Raw genomic sequence first — 17,742 nt, forward strand, 5'->3', positions numbered from 1 at the left:
CGTGATTTCACGTCTAGCTAACGCTGGCTGATTTCCTGCAAAAGTGGGAAGGCACCCTGGACTGGTCGCCAGCCAATTGCAGTGCACATGGAGTAGTACTTCCTTCCCTGGTACTACACCAATACCTTTGTTCTCTTACTTCTACTGATGGAGATATACGTCCAATTTATTTCAACTAGAATTTATGGCACCAAATGTTTTTAATAATATATATTGCTGGCAATGATAATGAATGGTTAGCAATGTATTTTAATCTCATTGTATTTGTGTATTTCAGGTACCCTTGATTCCAGTGGGAAATTCCAACTTTATGGCCACTATGGTCTTAAAAGTTTAGTATACTACTAAAGGTATACAAGTGCAGTTATAGTTGTAACACTGCATTCAGCCTTTAAGTGGCAGTAGTGTTCCACGAGCAAGCACCGCCTACTTTTTCTATCAACGAAGAAGTACGAAAAAGTTAAAGAGTCCCAATATGGCGGCCGCGGCTCGTAGCTGCCAAGCCGAGTCCAGCCTGAGCTAAACCCAAGAACCGACCCTGTCAGCGGGCGACTTTCGTTCCAGTCCACGATACATGGACGACCCGGACTAAGTGGGACCGTGAGCTGTGAGCCCGAAGCCGTATGGCGTCCACTCAAACCCGGATAGGCCAGCAGGCCTCGGCGGTGCTCGATGTGGCTCTGCGGGTCCCCTGTATCTTTATCATAGATGCGATTTTCAACTCGTACTCTGACCCTGGGCCGGGATGGTCCGGTACCGTCGGAACCGGCTTGTTCCGAATTCTAGGTAAATTTGAATGACACACGTACAGTCGTAGCGAACAGCTAGCTAACGTCAACTAGCCCACGGTGTTACGTCAGCTGTCAGTCATAGACGTACGGTACGATGTTTTTGTTAAAATAAAAGAATGTTGTATACCAAATGCCATCTTTAAAAACATGCTTGGCATATGTTATGCTAGCTGTCACTGGAAGCTAATGTTAAAATAGTCATACCTAAGTGGAGGGTTATGTTTTTTAGAATGTGTTGCTGATAGTTTTTATACTCATATTTTGGGGAAACGTAAATAATGGGACGAATTAATGTAATCACTACATAATTAACAACATGTTTTTATTAACTTGAACCCAGGAAAGAGATGTAACCTATGTTGTGACGGCTGTCGGCCATTTTGCAGGTGTGCTGGTCTCCGGCGTGGTGCTACTCCTGTCGCAAAAGGCCCTCCTCAAGTTCTACTCCCTCTTTCTGGCCGTGGTGCTGGCCGCGGCGGCCGTCCTGATCAACTACGCCGCCGCCGCCCACCCGGACCTGTATGGCACCTTCTACAAGGCGGCGGGAGTCCGTCCGCCGCGAAAGGGGGCGGCGCCGTGGCTGGCCCTGGCGGCCGTGCAGCTGTCATTGGGCGTGGCTTACGTCTTCCTACTGGGCCTGCGCTCGTCTCCGGCGGCGTTGGTGATTCTGGACGTGACCGTGCCCGTGTGGGGGCTGATGATGGAGCTGCCCCCGGAGGCGCGGCGCTCGGCGGCCGTCCTGTCGGGCGGCGTGCTGGCGCTCGCCACCACGGCGTGCCTGGCCGCCCGCCTCAAGCGTTTCTACTACTCGTGCCGCTACGTGTACCTGCTGGTGCGCCACATGTACCGCATGTACGGCCTGCAGCTGCTGCTGAAGGACACTTGGAAGAGAATCCGCTTCCCGGACGTGCTGCGGCTCTTCTGGCTGAGCCGCGTCATCACCCAGGCGCTCATTCTAGTGTACGTGGTGCGGGCCGTGCGGCGGGATGGGGCCGACGGGATTTTAGACTCGCAGGTAAAAGCGGTGAGCCGCCTCCGTCGGCTTTGGCCGGAAATTTGACCAAGCTGGCCGCTTCTTTTTAGGTTCACTCGCTGAGCTGGGACCTGTTGTGGGATGTGACGAGCAACTTGGTCATCTCCGGCTGTGACTCCACGCTGACCGTGCTGGGCATGAGCGCCGTCATCTCGTCCGTGGCGCACTACCTGGGCCTCAGCATACTCACTTTTATTGGTGAGTCAGAAATGTTTGTTTTTTTATTGCTAAAGAAACTTGATTAGTATTTCTCATTTGAACACCTTATTTACATTGTTTTTGACATTTTAATAATTGACATTTTTTTCTTTCCGTCAGGTTCGACGGAGGAGGAGGATAAACGTTTGGGCTTCGTGGCTCCGGTGCTCTTCTTCATCCTGGCTCTGCAGACGGGCCTGAGCGGCCTGGACCCCGAAGAGCGCCTGGTAGGACGCCATTCAGAATCTCGCCTCCGTCACTCCCATTTTGCCTGACAACGGGGCGCTGTCGCAGGTCCGGCTGAGCCGCAACATGTGCCTCCTGCTGACGGCCATCCTGCACTTCATCCAAGGCATGACCGACCCGGTTCTGATGTCGCTCAGCGCCTCGCACGTTTCGTCCTTCCGCCGCCATTTCCCCGTGCTGTTGGTGTCGGCGGCGCTTTTCGCGCTGCCCGTGGCGCTCAGCCACGCCCTCTTGCGGCACTACGCCCTCAACACTTGGCTCTTTGCCGTCACCGCCTTCTGCGTGGAGTTGTGTCTCAAGGTACGTGCCGCCCAACGATCAGGTTTTGAGCCTTTGACGGAGATAAACGTCCAATTTATGTATTATGTGTATTTTATTTTATATTGTCCTCTTGTATTTCCCAATTTTCTTTTTTTTTCATTATCTTTTGGGAGCTGACTGTTCGCTCTGTCTCCCCCTGGCGGCTAGGTACTGGTGTCACTGACGGTGTACGCCCTGTTCATGGCAGACGGGCTGTCGGACGCCCTGTGGGAAAAGCTGGACGACTACGTGTACTACGTGCGCTCGGCGGGCAACGTGATGGAGTTCCTGTTCGGCGTGGTGATGTTCGGCAACGGCGCCTACACCATGATGTTCGAGTCGGGCAGCAAGATCCGCGCCTGCATGATGTGCCTGCACGCCTACTTCAACATCTACCTGCAGGCGCGCAACGGCTGGAGGACCTTTGTCAACCGCCGCACGGCCGTGCGCAAGATCCGCTCGCTGCCCGAGCTGCGCGGCGAGCGCCTGCGCCGCGTGGAGGACGTCTGCGCCATCTGCTACCAGGACTTTGCGGCCTCGGCGCGCGTCACGCCCTGCCGCCACTACTTCCACGCGCTCTGCCTGCGAAAGTGGCTCTACATCCAGGACACCTGCCCCATGTGCCACCAGAGGGTGCACGTGGACGAGCGGGCCGCCGACGGCGACGCCCTCTCCAACAACAACGCCCCGCCGCCTCGACCGCCCCCGCCGCCGGCCGCCGACGGGGAGCCGCCGGGAGAAGGCGAGGCGGCGGCCGGGGGCGGGACTGCCTCGGCGGCCGCGGCGGGGGAGCGGGACCGCGAGCCGCTGGAGGACAACGACAGCATCGAGTATGACGATGACGACTGGGGGGTGCAAAATGGCGGCACGCCCGTCGAGGAGGAGTATTTGAACGATGACACGGACGCCGCCGATGATTGATTGCGGCCTCTCCGGGATGAGCTTGGGATGTTTTGGCCCGACGGTTGCGCTACAATTAAATCATATGAATTTAGGTTTTTTTTTTTCAATTATTTTTTGGGGGAATTTAGTTTGGAGCACTTTTTATTTTGTCTTTTTCTTGCCTGTTTCTTCTTTTTTTTTAATTGCCTTATTTTTGAAAAAGTTTAAATCATTGAATGCCAGAAAAATGACCATACTTTAAATGAATTGGGCATCTATTGTTGGCAATGGAATTTTCTGTCAATTTTATACCAAAAATTTCCATTTTGTTTAATTGAAAAAAAATCACTTTTTGGGCCAATTTATTTATTTTTGTTTTATTTGAAGTGGATTTTGGGAAAATAGCTTTTTATGCTACTTTTTCACCCCCCAAATGTTTTTGGGTGCACTTTTAGCAATGGTCGTTTTCATTTTTTATTTTAATTAGGCTGCTTTTTTAGATTTTTTTTTTATCGGAGCGCACATACGTCTCCAACACATTTGCTGCCACTGACGACCACAAAAATATCCATTGTCGGGCGGCCATCTTGCTCTGTCACTCTCCCCAGTGCTCTCCCATCGTCCAATCGGTGCCAAGCCCCCCCGGCGTCCGGCGACTCGTGGTCACTTGTGCGACCGTGCCTTCATTTATGTACGTTCTTGTACATGACGTTTAAAAAGTACAGGCGGAAAAAAACCAAAAGCTGATTGTGACCGTGAGAATCTTTTCAGCCGACACGGAAAGGAGCCCACAAATCCTCGACTACTATTTTTGTAAAATTGCGCGTTTGCTACGATGGCTTTTTAAGCACAAGCTTTGTCTGCTGTACCAGGAGAGACTTGAAATTGTTTTGGAAAGATTTTCCGTTGGGGCTGAGTGTTCCTCATGCCTTTTGGATGGAAAACTAAAATAGATTTATGTAAATAAAATGAGATTTGATATTGCACCAGTCTGTTTTTTTTTTCACATTTTTATGAGGATTCCTTCACTTGACTGACCTCCATCAACCTCAAATGTTTGATGGGTAGCGTACCCCCAGATGGTGCTGATTCTCCAATGGTCTTCAATCACACACACACACACACATCCAGGAAGGCAAGTGTGTGTAAGCAAACGTTCTCAGCTTATTTGTGACTCTGCATATGCAAACAGACTGATTCACTTCACTTGTTCTTCTTCCAAAGGTGGTTCCTATTTTTGTTTTGGTGGTTGTGCTGCAGCATCCAAGTGACAAAGGACGGACTCCCCGGCTAAACAGCGTCCCAAAATGACGGTAAGAAATAATGCTATTTTGTTATTTTTCATATATTGCAAATGGTAAATTCTATGTAAGTCTCATGGTTGATAGATAAGTTGTTTTTGGGGGAGTTAAGAGATGCAAGTTATTATTAATGTTATTGATTGTATTTGTTTGCTTTATAAAAATGGACTGAAAATGGCTAAAATGTTGTATTTCACAGTATAAGATGTTTCTTTTTGCCCTTTTATGCATGACTTATTTGAACTTTATGACATTTTGCACAATTTTTTTTTTTAATTTAGGGCAACCATTTCTCAATTTTTTGTTTTAATGAAAGTCCAGCTCAATCACCACACCTGTGTCCCCTTAAATAACCGTCTAGGATCAAAATGGGGCTCTCTTACATTTTGCCCCTGTTCATTTTATTAATAGATGTCTCGAAAGTGCTCGACAAACATCGTAAATCATCCTGAGCGTGGCTGAGCGGTCGCCCACGTGACATGGCGATGACAGCATCCGCTTGATGTGTTAAAGTTCCACAAGTTGAAGGTCTAATATCTCAGGGAACTGACACTCTCCAAAGTGTCCAATCTGGAATGTGAGCTTGAAAGTATCATGAGTGAGATGAGCTCATCCCATAGGGCTGCCATTCTTTAGCTAGCCTAGCACCAACCATTAGCGTTAGCATGTCCATATCACAATTTCTAGTTTGAATAACAGTATAGTAGCCATCTTTTTTTTAATATACATTTTTAATTGAAATTATCTTTCATACGCCACCACTGTTTAGCGACCAGTCCAGATTGTTTACACGACCAAGCCTCTCCGAGGGCTTTGTTAGCACTATTAACAGACATGTTTATGTACGTGTGGGGGGTGTCACTATGGCGACGCCCACTGTTTATCATGGCCTTAAAGCCTTGGAGGTTTCATCTAACTTGTTATCGTATCATAAAAAGGCTTCGGTAAATCTCGCCGTCTATGTGACGTTGGAGGGTCTGGCCTTTTGGTTTCCGTGGTTACCAAACCAACACTGACATGTCAACAAGTCAACAAAATGGAGTATTTGATAGGATGCAATAAAAACAATAAAAATGAAATGACATGCACTGTTTGGCACTTAGGCGGCCGCCCGGCTTCTGGAGGACACGTGCCACCTGACGGCGCAGTCGCTAACCGAGTTGGAGACGTCAGAGCACTTCCGGGTGCTCAAACTTTTGGGCGAAGGCTCGTACGGGAAGGTCATGCTGGCCGTGCACCTCCAAAGCGGTGAGTCGTCCGCTGTCACCTGCTCGCCATCGCCAAGTGCTCATTGGGCGTGTCTCTCAGGTACCGCCATGGCGCTCAAGTTCTTCCCCCGCGTGGGCACGTGCATGAGCGCCTTCCTACGCGAGTACAACGTGGCGCTGCGCTTCTGCACGCACCCGTCGTTGAGTCGCGCTCTCGGCATCGCCTACTTCACGCCGTCGGATTACGTCTTCGCCCAGCAGGCCGGACTGTTCGGCGACCTCTACGACTTCATCGTGCCCGAGGTACTACGTCAGTGGCGTCGTAAAATGAGCCTTAAGTTTTACGATGACTATTCAATGAATATAATATAAAAAAAATAAAAAAATATTACTATTATGGTTTGATTTAAACCAAACTGTTTATAAATCAGTCAAGAATTCATTGGGTTAAAAGTATTTTGGAAAATCCATCAGCTTGCTAAAGAAGTACACTGTCCCAAGATGGCTGCCGCCATGATTTTGTTTTCTTTTCAGGCCGGTCTGGAGGAGGGTCAGTGCCAGCGCGTGGTGTCCCAGCTATGCGGTGCCCTCTCCCACCTGCACTCGCTGGGCTTGGTCCACCGAGACGTCAAACCCGAGAATGTCTTCCTCTGTGATGCCGACTGTCGCTGGGTCAAGCTAGGAGACTTTGGCATGGTACGTTTGCCAGAAAACCGTCTGGATAGGTCGCCCTCCATCACCCACCCATCTTCCATCCCCGCAGGTGAAGGCTCGGGGAACCCAAGTCCCCGAAGTGTGGTACCGTTCCCCTTACTGCGCCCCGGAAGCCGAGGTGGCACGAGGCGCCAAGGACGGGGAGGAGAAGGGGCGTCCGCGGATTTGGGTCAGCGTGGAACCTAGCGTGGACAGCTGGGCCTTGGGCGTCCTGACCTACGCCGTCCTGACGGGCGCCCACCCTTGGTCCCGCACGGCGTCCGACTGCCACGCTTACCTCAAGTACCTCCAGTGGTTCGACGCCGCCAAGAGCCCACGGGACGATCTGGACGTGTGGGCGGAACCGCAGTGCGAGGTCCCTGCCCGGACGGAGAAGGAGCGCCCCCCGGTGGCGCCGCAGTTTGCCCGCTTCACCCCGCTGGCCCGGGCATTCTTCCGCCTGCTGTTGGATCCCGACCCGTTGGTCAGGGGGCGACCCGAGGACGCGCCGGGGTACCTGGGGGGCGCCTGGCTGGTGGATGGGGAAAGGCCACCCCCACAAGAGAGACTGGAGAAAAGTCGAGCAAGGGGCGCGGTCAACCAGGTGAAGGAGAAGGAGGGGCGGGGTCAAAGGTGAACATCGTGCCCTGCCATTGAATCTAGGACACTTTTTGGACATACTCAAACAATGATTTTTTGTAAAATGTAATAACCATTTTACAATAGATGAAAAGATGACTTAGTGCTTTTTTGTTTTTATTTTCGCAATTAAAAATTTTGTTTTGTCCTTTTATTTAACATTTTATAACATGTAAGAGGAGATTTTATTCCTATGTGAAGATGTGAAATGCCATTGATGGCTATAGAAGTCCAATCTATTTGTACCAGGAAAGGCTGGCAGTGGCCAGATGATCTCTGCCATCCCTCCCAGTCCAAATAGTTTGGACATCTGTCAAAAATCTCTTATGTAATTCTCCAAATCGCACTGGAGTGTCTGCTAACGCGTTAAACCCATGAAGGAATTGCACCTATATTTATCTGCCGACCTTTCCGCGCTTCATTTTTGGCGACCGGATGCACGCCTTGACTTTGTCTCGCCGTAAACGCTTAGGACGCATTCTTGATGTCCTGACAAGAACTTGACACAACGTCCAACACTTTCCGTGCGGGAATGTGTGACACGTGCTTCCATGAGTGGGCTATTTGTCAAATCGAAGTATCAAAATAGAAACGCACTCATACTTACAAGTCAACACGTCGTCTTTCATCTCAATTGGTCAACTTTCAAACCCAGCATGGTGTTTTAAGGACTATCATTAAACTGCTTTGGACCATTTCACAGAAAAAGTATGGGTGTTGAATTATGTAACTATGAAAAATGTGGGCATTGAGCCAAGTAACATTAACTAATTTTGGAAAATTTCCCTTAGGAAGAGTGAACGTTGAACGATGTAGCGTTGAAACACACTCCATTCGCTAGAGGGCGCTTTGGTACTATTTCCTCAAAGATTTAACTGGAGCACGAACAAGAAGCAAAAGCTCCTCGAATGTTTGACGGTGAGTCTCTATTATTATCGTGAATAAAGCACTTTGCTGCAGCGTATTTTTCCTGCTTCCGGTAACTATGAAGTGTGCGACCTCTTTTTAAATGATTTTTAAACCAGGCGTATACTGTTATGTTTCGGAGAAGGGTATTCTTTGAGAAATGATTGCCTCCGTTTCTGACAGCCGCCGCCATGTCGTCTCCTGGCGCTCTCCAAGGTTCTAGATATGAATATATCATAATAACACCACGCTTTAAAGCGCGTTTACGTGACTTTAATTGCCATTCATGGTTAAAATTGTTCGGCTTTTTCTCTGCGTTGAGTTATTGAAGACTCGAGACCTCCTCTGCTTGCGTTTAGCTTCCTCAGCTAGCGAAAGCCACTTGATGAAAAGCAAATTGTTTGTAAATAATTACGGTATATGTGTGTATATAGTTAACACGGCCGATGTTGTGGGTTCAATTATCGCCCGTTTTTTGAGTTTGTCAGCTCACATTGTTAATGTATAACTCATTTTCTGACATTAAGGGCTATGGAGGTCCGACTAATTTGAAGCAGGTGTTGCAATGTAATTCGGGCCAGTTCAAAGGGATTCGGCATGTACTAGTGATAAACACATTTAAGAGTTTTAATTTAGTTTATCACAGCCCATTGAATTGACGTTTATCATTGTCATTGGCACTGAAATAATTCTCTTTTCTGTTTTCCCTCCTCCAACCCTCGTTCAGATTCACCAACTCTAACTTAGAAAATTGAGGAGTCAAAGAAGTCAACGCAATGAGCCACTAGCCACGCTGCTACATTAGCTTTGTTACCCTCCGATAACACAGCGGGTCATCACTGAAGGTTAGTGTTCTTCATATTTCAATGTTCCGAAGAACGACTGCAGCCAATTTCATCTCCTCAGTAGGCACCATGACGTCGTCCATGTTGCGAAGACAGCTAAAGAACCTGGTCCAGAACTACTCTGAGGCCGAGGTCAAGGTAGGTTACCGTCGCGTTGTCAATGAAGAAAAAACGTTATCTGACCCGGTTTGCGCGGCAGGTCCGAGAAGCCACATCCAACGACCCATGGGGTCCATCCAGCTCGCAGATGGCCGACCTCTCGGATCTCACCTACAATGTGGTGGCCTGCAACGAGATCATGACCATGCTGTGGAAGAGGCTCAAGGATGACCGAAACTGGAGGCACATCCACAAGGTAAAATATAACATAGTGACGCATTCAAGTAGAACCGGTGGATTCCATTTGATGAAGACGTTTAATCTGTTGCAGTCGCTGACGCTGCTGGAGTACCTCCTCAAGACGGGTGACGACCGCGTGCTCCTCAAGATGAAAGATAATGTCTACATTGTCAAAGCGCTCACCGAGTATCGCTTTGTGGAGAAGGACGGCAAAGATCAGGTGAACCACAACCCTCCCAGTCAAACTAAGTTGGACGTCAAGCCACATCAATGGCGGTCAATGAGTTCTAATCTTTTGCTCAAGTTACAGTTTACATAGCTACAAGGATCAGAAGATACATTGATATTTTAATATTTGAACAAAATACTACTGTTTCTGTCAACACTGGCTAGTTTTAGATTGCAGCACTACTTGGATTAAACATTTAAAATGTATTTTATCTGGGTTTATTTTTTCCAATGTGGGCCATCAAGGGGGCCAACGTACGCGAAAAGGCCAAAGTGGTCCTAGTCTTGATGGAGGATGACGACAAACTCAAAGAGGAGCGAGACTTTGCCGTGAAGACCCGAGAAAAGACGTCCAAAAGCTCATCAGGTAAACCAACGTCTCCACCGTCCGCGTCCACCGTCTCGTGTCCTCACCAAGCGCTCTGGCGGCAGCCTCGTCGTCGGAGGCCGTCAAGGACCCCAACTACAAGCCGTGCTACGTGGCGGGCGCCTCGGGACTCCCCTCGCTGGACAACATCCCGTCGGTGGCCGACCTGACGGCGTCTTTCGCCGCCCGCAAAGAGGAACGCATCAAGCAGGAGGAGCAGAAAAAGGAGACGCAAAGGAGGGTCAGTCCGCACGCAACTAGTAGCTATTTAGCAACATGCTAATGAAACATTGAGCACCCTTTAATTTGATTCAGTTTGTAGATGCTGTTCTCTAATTGTGTTAGTGTGTATACTTGTGTACTACAGGCCAAATTGTCCGAAGACGAGCTAAAATGGGAAGACGCCGGAAAAGCCGACAATGTGGAGGACAAGGCCTGGACGGGAGACAAGTCCCCCGAAGAGGACGACTCCAAGCCAGACACTTGGGGGGCCCCTAAAAGGGATCCTTGGGGCGCGCCCTCGGATTCGGCTCCTGCCAAAACGTCTCCTAGTGAAGACGCCAAAGCTTCAGATCCTTTCAAAGCACCCACGGACGATCCGTTTGTGGCCCAAAACGAGACGTCTAAAGAGAAGGACTCCTTTGAAGAGCAGCAAGAAGATCCCTTCACGTCGTCTTCTAAAAACGATCCGTTCAACACCCCGAAAGACGACCCCTTCAATGCACCCAATGATAAGTCGTTTGAGACCCCAAAAGATGACCCATTTAAAAGCTCAAAAGACGATCCCTTCAATTCCCCTAAAGATGACCCCTTCAATGCCCCCAAAGATGATCCATTTAATAGTCCTAAGGATGACCCCTTCAATACCCCCAACAATAAAAACACCCCTGCAGATGACCCATTCAACGCACCAAAAGATGATCCATTTAACACCCCTACAAATGACCCATTTAACACCCCCAAAGATGACCCCTTCAACACCCCAAAGGATAAGTGCCCTGAAAATGACCCATTCAACTCCTCTAAAGATGACCCATTCACTACCCCAAAAGACGACTCCTTTAATACCCCCAAAGACGACCCCTTTAGTAGCCCTAAAGACGACCCCTTCACCACCCCTATGGAGTCCAAGCCTTCTAAAGACGACCCTTTTGGTAGCCCTAAAGACGATCCCTTCACCACCCCTAAAGAGGTTGACCCATTCAACACCCCTAAAGATGATCCATTTAAAACCCCAAAAGAGGACTCTTTTAACTCCACTAAAGAAGACCCCTTCAAAACCCCAATAGAGGACTCTTTTAACTCCACTAAAGAAGACCCCTTCAAAACCCCAATAGAGGACTCTTTTAACTCCCCTAAAGAAGACCCCTTCAAAACCCCAAAAGAGGACTCTTTTAACTCCACTAAAGAAGACCCATTCTCCACCCCAAAAGATGATAGCACTTCTAAAAATGACCCATTTAATAACTCTACAGATGACCCCTTTGGCGAACCCCTAGTATCACCTCCCTCCAACCAGAGCCCCCCTGCCGATCTCACATCACCCCCAAAAGCCGATCCCTTCGATACCCCTAAAGACGACCCTTTCATGGCACCTAGCGTAGACGCCGATGCCGCGGCACCCCCTAAAGCCGACCCATTTACCGCCTCTAAGGACGACCCCTTTTCAGCCCCCTTGAGTCCTCCCAAAGAAGGAAAAGGCGGGGCACCGGATCCCTTTGCCGCGCCCCTGCTCACCTCGTCCCAAAGCGGAGGCGACGCCTGGGGGGCCACCTCGGCGCCCCCCGGTGGTTCGGACCCGTGGGGAGACGACGCGTCTTCGCCTGTGGACAATGGCGACCCGTTTGGGGATGCCTCTCAAGCTCAGAATGACCCCTGGGGGGTGCCAGGTAAGACAATTATAATTACAATAGATTTCAATCAGAAATAATTGCGAGTTGTGTTCAGGAAGATTTGATATGTGCTCCTCTCGTGAAGGTTCTACTGATCCGAATGATGCCTGGGGGGCGCCTACAAGCTCCTCCCCCACCACCGACCCATTCGGAGACTCCAAAACTCGAACGGAAAAAGGTAAGACGTTATTGCGATTCAGTACACTAGCATTAGCTAAATGCTAAAGGGCGTCAACATTTGTTTTCCAACGTAATAGTTCACTCAGAACATCGAACTCATTGGGCACTTTTGACAACTATTGTCGTCAATGGCACTGTAACATTATCATTTACTAAACTAATATTTTCTTTCTATCTTTGATGTCTGCCTGAAGAAAACTCCTTTTAACTTGGATAGAAGAAGGGCTGTCCAAAAATGGGTTGGGTGGCAAGGGAAGGGTGGGGCTTCTGGACTCCCCCAAAACTGCACCCCATTTCCCATCATGCAATGCATAGCGCCCTGGATTAAGCCCCGCCTCTCTAGCACAAGGACAAGCATCCTTAGTGTTGCAACCGTTTCCATAGCTGTGGCCCCCGGAAAGGGTGGGGTCAGTGTCACTCATGAATATTAATCTCTAGTTGATGTCTTTGGCTCCTCCCACTTTTCCTGTGCTTCTTGTGTGCCAGTGTGTATAGTTTGACGTGTTGAAATTGCGTAGCTATTAGCATTCCGCTAAATCTTTGCCCCTCCCTGCTGCGCACCATGGCGGCGCAACCAAACTGTGTTTACATTTTGTCACCAAGTTATGAATTATGTATGCACACACAAATATACATGACACCACACAGCAATGTGTGTACACACTCGCACTTTGAGCACAGAGATACACAAATTTTAATTATTGCCCACTCTTTACATATGAAAAATGAAGTATGAAGTCAAAACACATTGAGTTGATTTTCCTTTATTTTTTTTGGAATTACAAATATTTTCCTTCGAACTAAAGTCAAAACAGCAGCCCTAATACACACAAGATATATACGCTTAAATACAACACACCTATATTCTCAAAAATGTTTGTAAGCGTGCGCGTCTGATCAAACGAGTGTTGTGTTTTTATCGCATGCCTGCACTAATCACGCAAGTACCTTCCAGTACTTTGTAAAAATACAATCAGGAGTATTTATGGATTAATTGCTTAAATATTTATTGATACAAACAATCAGCATAATTGAAAAGTTCAGGTTGTTGCTGTTATGCTCTAACAATAATATTGAAAGATGACTGAGTCATTTCGTTGTTATTTATTCTTTTATAAGTACATTTTATTTTTGCAGTTGTAGTCAGTTAAGTGTACAGAATTCATATTTATTGACGTATTTATTTAAGAAGTTATGTATTGTGAAAGAGTTGTTAGTCTTCCGTCAGGCTGCGTTAATCGACGTGACCACAGGAGGGCGCAAAGAGGCGACTTGTCGCTATGGCCAGTTTGAAATGCAATGTGAAGTCATGTAAGTGTTTTTTGTTTCTAATTTATTTTTCTAAAACACTATGATGGAAGTACTTATGGAAATAGTGCTTAAATCAATGCTCGAAATGTATGTATGTTAACTCATTGGCTGCCATTGACTGCGCTAGACGTCCAATCCATTTGTTGGCACCCTCCCACTTCTAATGGATTGGTCGCCTACTAGCATAAACTCATTTTCTGACTGGACGCCACTTAATAGGACGTCTGTCTAAAATAACGGCAAGTAATTCAAGTGATGATGTTAATGATGATGTCATGTGATTAAAGTTTCATGATAAATCATCAAATGTGTTGGAATTGTTCTTTAAAAAATGTAAATATATGCAAGGATTTTGTCACGTTTCAGAAATCAGCATTTCATGCCATGTTTCATATTTGTTGTGTTTGCATTCCATGTCATCACTTTACTAATACTTCATTTCCTATATCGTCCATCCTCGAAAGGGTCGCAGGGGGTGCTGGAGCCTCACCCATCTAGCTGTCTTCGGGCGAAAGGCAGACTAGAGCCAACGAGTTCATGTTTCCCTTGTTCCGTTTCAGTATGTGCGGGTACAGTAAAGCGTCCATCTGTCAAATACTGGCAGATTGGAGACATTGGGACGTGATTTTCTGGACGCCGGGGTCCGCGTATAGCCGCCGCCTCCCACGACTTGATTGCTATAGGAGCCGAGGTCAGAGTTGACGTGCCAGTGGAGGCGCGGCGACGCGAGGCGCCGAGTCCAAGTCCAGCCCAGCCCAGCCCAGCGCGGTGCCAGATGGCCGCGACTTGCCGGGATTACGAGAAGAAAAGCCCAAAGCTGCGCCAGCGGGAAAACTTCACAAGCGCCGCCGCAACCCAACTGGTGAGTTACTTCCGTCCGTCCCTTTGGAACATTTTTATGGCAATTTTTCAGTTTTTTTTGTCTAGTGTCTCCATTCCATATTTTTGTTTACATTTTTTTTAATTGTCTTTTAGTAGACCAAGTTGTTGATTGGACATTTTGTGCCATGTTTTAGCATCTGGGGCTTTTTTTGGGGGGGGGGGGGGGGTTGTTTGTGTTTGTTTTTAACATTTTTTAACATGTTTTTTTTTCATTATCTCAAGTTCTTGTTTCAGAATTTTAATTGGGGCTTTAGCATCACATTGTACATGTTAGCATCATTTTTTATGTCACTATATTTGGTCAGATTTCAACTCGTCATATCTTTTATCATTTTAGCAATCTACATTTTTGTTTCTATATCTTTTTTTTTCTTTTTTCAGTGTGTGGACACTGTTTCCAAATTTCATCTCATTAGCATGTCATGTTGCATATTAGCATTTCATGGGAATTGACAATATTTTATGTCATATTTCTGGAATATGTCAGCCTTTGATGTTATTATTTCAAAATTTAACTCTTTTGGTTCATGTTTTAGTCATCTCATGTTATGTCAAGTTTTTTTTTAGCATTTCACAATGTAGTATTTTGCGCCTCATAATGCTATGCTGGTTTTGCTAACACTGTTGTGTAATGGACGCCTTCAGGTCTAGGTGGTCCAGACGTTAATCCCATGGGAACGAGACGGACAGATTAAGACGGATCAGAGTCTCCGAGGTGACCTTTCGCATCACAATCTTTTTCCAGAAAAGTGTGGAATTGGTCGGATTGGTCGTAGAGCTCTGCGCATCGCAGTTACGACGACCTTCATCTTCATCCTGACGGGATGGGATGGAGAAAATGGTCGTTCCTAGGACGCGCCAACATCCATCTTCAGGTAAGAAGCCCTGAGAAGATCCCATTGGTCCAAAATTTTCAGGTGATATGCCTTGGCCGGTGACTTATAGTGACCCCCACGTCGTTTATTTTGTCCGCAGGAATCCTCAAAAGTGCGGAGATGAGCAACATAGCGCACGGGCTGCATCGCCAGCGACTTCCTTGAGGACGCCGCGTCCGTGAGCGAGCCATGCTGGAGAAGATGTCCCGCCGGCAGCGCTCGCTGCTGTCGCTGGCCTTGACGTCGCTGGCCCTCAGCCTCTCCGTGTCGGCCTTCTGCACGTCCTACTGGTGCGAGGGCACCCACAAGGTGGTCAAGCCGCTCTGCCTCTCGCCCGTCAAGATGAAGAACTGCGGACAGAACAACAGTCAACCCTACACCACGGGTCAGTACAATGTAAATCTGTAATACTAAAACATTTCAAAATATGGCAAATGCTGAAATGTGACAAAATTTGATGATATGGCAACATAAAATAATGAAAATTTGACATGAAATGCTAACATATAGCATGAGATGCTAATCCATGGCGATACATTCTAAACGAGAGCTACTGAAACATGATAAATTAAATTCCTTTACCAAAAATCTATAAATTCATTGAAGCAGGATCATCTGTCCTGTTACTAAGTTGCAAGTGAAAAAAAAAATCAAAAATGAAAATAAGATAAATCCGGAGGAATCCTCAAGAGTCCGGAGATTAGCAACAAAGCTTCGAGGATTACGAGAATCTGTGTCAGTCCAGCCGCCATTTGCTGTGTTCAAATGGATTTTTTATTTGACCAACTTTTATGGGCTCTTGTTCACTATTGAAAATCAGACAAAACAATTATTGATCAATCAAAAATGCCAAAGCATGTGCCTATGAAAATGAGTCAGAATTGTACAAGATATTTTCCCAAAAGAGGATCCATTTTTGGTTAATGGATGAACAATAATATTATTCCTGTCTTCTTCAACAGAGGCGCCAACGCCAGACCCGCGGAACCCGGTATCCAACGTGACGCTGACGCCATTTCAGAGGGAGCAATTGGCTATCTTGAGGAGAAAACAGCTGGCCAACGCCGTCCACTACATCTGGGAGACGGGCGAGGACAAGTACATGCTGCGATACTTCCACACGGGATTTTGGCTCTCCTGCGAAAAACACAATGAAGGTGACTACATTTGAAACATTCATGTGTCAACCTATCAGCAACCCCCACAATAACATCATCTTGTCATGCTTTTTCAGGTGAGGACCAGGAAGAAAAGTGTCGCAGCTTCATCGAGCTGACCCCGGGCGAGACTCAAGGTCAGAAAGGTGGATCCGCTTCCGCCACAAAGTAGTGGTCACGCTCTCACGCCATGCCGTCCCTCCCCACTCGTCCGTCCAGGCGTCCTGTGGCTGTCGGTCATCAGCGAGTTTGTGTACATCGGGCTGCTGGCCACGGGCTTCCTGCTCATGTGGGTGGAGGCCATCTGCCTTTGCGCCAAGAGGGAGATGAACGCCCTGAAGATCAACGCCTTCGCCGCCATGTGCACCGTCCTCTCGGGTACGGCCGCCGTCGGCTTGCGTGCTCGCTGACGACGTCAGAGCGCGTGTCGTGCCGCCTTTGCAGGCATGATGGGGATGGTGGCACACATGATGTACACCACAGTTTTCCAGATGACCGTCAGCATCGGGCCCAAGGACTGGAGGCCCCAGACGTGGGACTACGGATGGTCCTTTGCGTATGTCTTCCTTCTTCTTCTTCCAGGATGACTCAATTTAAAACATTGCTTTGCCCAATAGGCTGGCGTGGCTGTCGTTCAGCTGCTGCATGGCGGCGGCCGTGGCCACCCTCAACTCCTACACCAAGACCATCATTGAGATGAAGCACCGCGCCCGCCTGCGCCTAGAGGAGGCCCGGGCCACCGCCCGCGCACCCTCCTACGAGGAGGTCCTCCGCGCCGGGGGCGGCGTCTACTCCGTGGGCCGCCTCATCCGGCTGGGCCAGCGAGGGGCGCTGGCGGACCCGCTGTGGCCGCGGGGCGTGGGCCCCGCCGTGGCTCCCTTGGCCTGCGGCGCCGGCGGGGCGCTGTTGGGCATCGGGGTGGCGGGCATGGCGGCCGCCGGACCACGCCCCGTCGACCCTGGGGTTCTGATGATAGAGGGCTGCGGCGTGGAAGGCTGCGAGGACTGCGAAAGGGAGCTGGACCAGATAGATGGGGACGGATCGCTCTGTTAGCGCCACACGCTGGCCCGGAGGGGAATTCTTCACTTTTTGTGAAATGAATAATTGTCATTTGTGAAAATACTTGAGGTGAGTGAGTGTCCAGTAAAAAAAATATATATACAAGTTGCATTTTGGGAGGACCTTTTTTATTTTATTAGTAAACAGGAACAATCATACAGTAAAGTAACAACAATTCAATGTAGAACAGGCTAACTAGTTAACATAGCTGTACCCTAAAAAATACCTACAAGTAGCAGGCCTAGCCAAAATATGGTTTAAAAGAAGTGCGACTTATAGTCCAAAAAATACGGTAGTTGTATTTTTTTTGCTCCTCATTCTGATTGATTTATTTTGTCAAGACCTATAAAAATGCATTTGAAGGCACCTGAACCAACTTTCTACATTGGCATGACATAGATTTAGCTGGC

General features: G+C 48.1%; 3 protein-coding genes across 8 annotated transcripts; all 3 read left to right on the forward strand.

The window, feature by feature from the left end:
- Window positions 1–4,434, forward strand: rnf139 (ring finger protein 139). Its single transcript, XM_077743397.1, has 7 exons — window positions 1–110; window positions 278–786; window positions 1,178–1,806; window positions 1,875–2,022; window positions 2,143–2,249; window positions 2,317–2,568; window positions 2,737–4,434. Exons 2-7 carry the CDS (start codon window positions 624–626, stop codon window positions 3,487–3,489), a joined length of 2,052 nt encoding a protein of 683 aa, XP_077599523.1. The 5' UTR covers window positions 1–110; window positions 278–623; the 3' UTR covers window positions 3,490–4,434.
- A 191-nt stretch (window positions 4,435–4,625) lies between these two features.
- LOC144215266 (uncharacterized) lies at window positions 4,626–12,719 on the forward strand. Of its 6 annotated transcripts, none has more exons than XM_077744118.1 (10): window positions 8,123–8,209; window positions 8,925–9,042; window positions 9,104–9,180; window positions 9,242–9,397; window positions 9,473–9,601; window positions 9,856–9,976; window positions 10,042–10,217; window positions 10,344–11,865; window positions 11,954–12,046; window positions 12,243–12,719. In XM_077744118.1, exons 3-10 carry the CDS (start codon window positions 9,112–9,114, stop codon window positions 12,254–12,256), a joined length of 2,280 nt encoding a protein of 759 aa, XP_077600244.1. In that variant the 5' UTR covers window positions 8,123–8,209; window positions 8,925–9,042; window positions 9,104–9,111; the 3' UTR covers window positions 12,257–12,719. The 6 variants fall into 6 exon arrangements, 5 of the variants coding, with proteins under 5 accessions (XP_077600244.1, XP_077600246.1, XP_077600245.1 ...); XM_077744120.1 differs by having other exon boundaries at window positions 9,107–9,180; XM_077744119.1 differs by lacking the exon at window positions 8,123–8,209 and adding an exon at window positions 8,256–8,413.
- A 1,195-nt stretch (window positions 12,720–13,914) lies between these two features.
- Window positions 13,915–17,669, forward strand: LOC144215269 (germ cell-specific gene 1-like protein). Its single transcript, XM_077744123.1, has 8 exons — window positions 13,915–14,221; window positions 14,887–15,116; window positions 15,217–15,501; window positions 16,079–16,273; window positions 16,351–16,410; window positions 16,493–16,651; window positions 16,718–16,829; window positions 16,891–17,669. The coding sequence occupies exons 3-8, from the start codon at window positions 15,306–15,308 to the stop codon at window positions 17,324–17,326; spliced, it is 1,158 nt and encodes a 385-aa protein (XP_077600249.1). The 5' UTR covers window positions 13,915–14,221; window positions 14,887–15,116; window positions 15,217–15,305; the 3' UTR covers window positions 17,327–17,669.
- Window positions 17,670–17,742: the final 73 nt, after the last annotated feature.

This window comes from Stigmatopora nigra, chromosome 21 (assembly GCF_051989575.1).
Source record: "Stigmatopora nigra isolate UIUO_SnigA chromosome 21, RoL_Snig_1.1, whole genome shotgun sequence".
NCBI lineage: Eukaryota > Metazoa > Chordata > Actinopteri > Syngnathiformes > Syngnathidae > Stigmatopora > Stigmatopora nigra.

Coding starts and splice junctions, on each gene's coding strand:
- rnf139 (XM_077743397.1), top strand. CDS start 624: ATGGCGTCCACTCAAACCCGGATAGGCCAGCAGGCCTCGGCGGTGCTC. Junction 787..1,177: donor CGGCTTGTTCCGAATTCTAG/GTAAATTTGAAT, acceptor GCCATTTTGCAG/GTGTGCTGGTCTCCGGCGTG. Junction 2,250..2,316: donor TGGACCCCGAAGAGCGCCTG/GTAGGACGCCAT, acceptor GCGCTGTCGCAG/GTCCGGCTGAGCCGCAACAT.
- LOC144215266 (XM_077744118.1), top strand. CDS start 9,112: ATGACGTCGTCCATGTTGCGAAGACAGCTAAAGAACCTGGTCCAGAAC. Junction 9,398..9,472: donor ACTGGAGGCACATCCACAAG/GTAAAATATAAC, acceptor AATCTGTTGCAG/TCGCTGACGCTGCTGGAGTA. Junction 11,866..11,953: donor TGACCCCTGGGGGGTGCCAG/GTAAGACAATTA, acceptor CCTCTCGTGAAG/GTTCTACTGATCCGAATGAT.
- LOC144215269 (XM_077744123.1), top strand. CDS start 15,306: ATGCTGGAGAAGATGTCCCGCCGGCAGCGCTCGCTGCTGTCGCTGGCC. Junction 16,274..16,350: donor CTGCGAAAAACACAATGAAG/GTGACTACATTT, acceptor ATGCTTTTTCAG/GTGAGGACCAGGAAGAAAAG. Junction 16,652..16,717: donor CATGTGCACCGTCCTCTCGG/GTACGGCCGCCG, acceptor CCGCCTTTGCAG/GCATGATGGGGATGGTGGCA.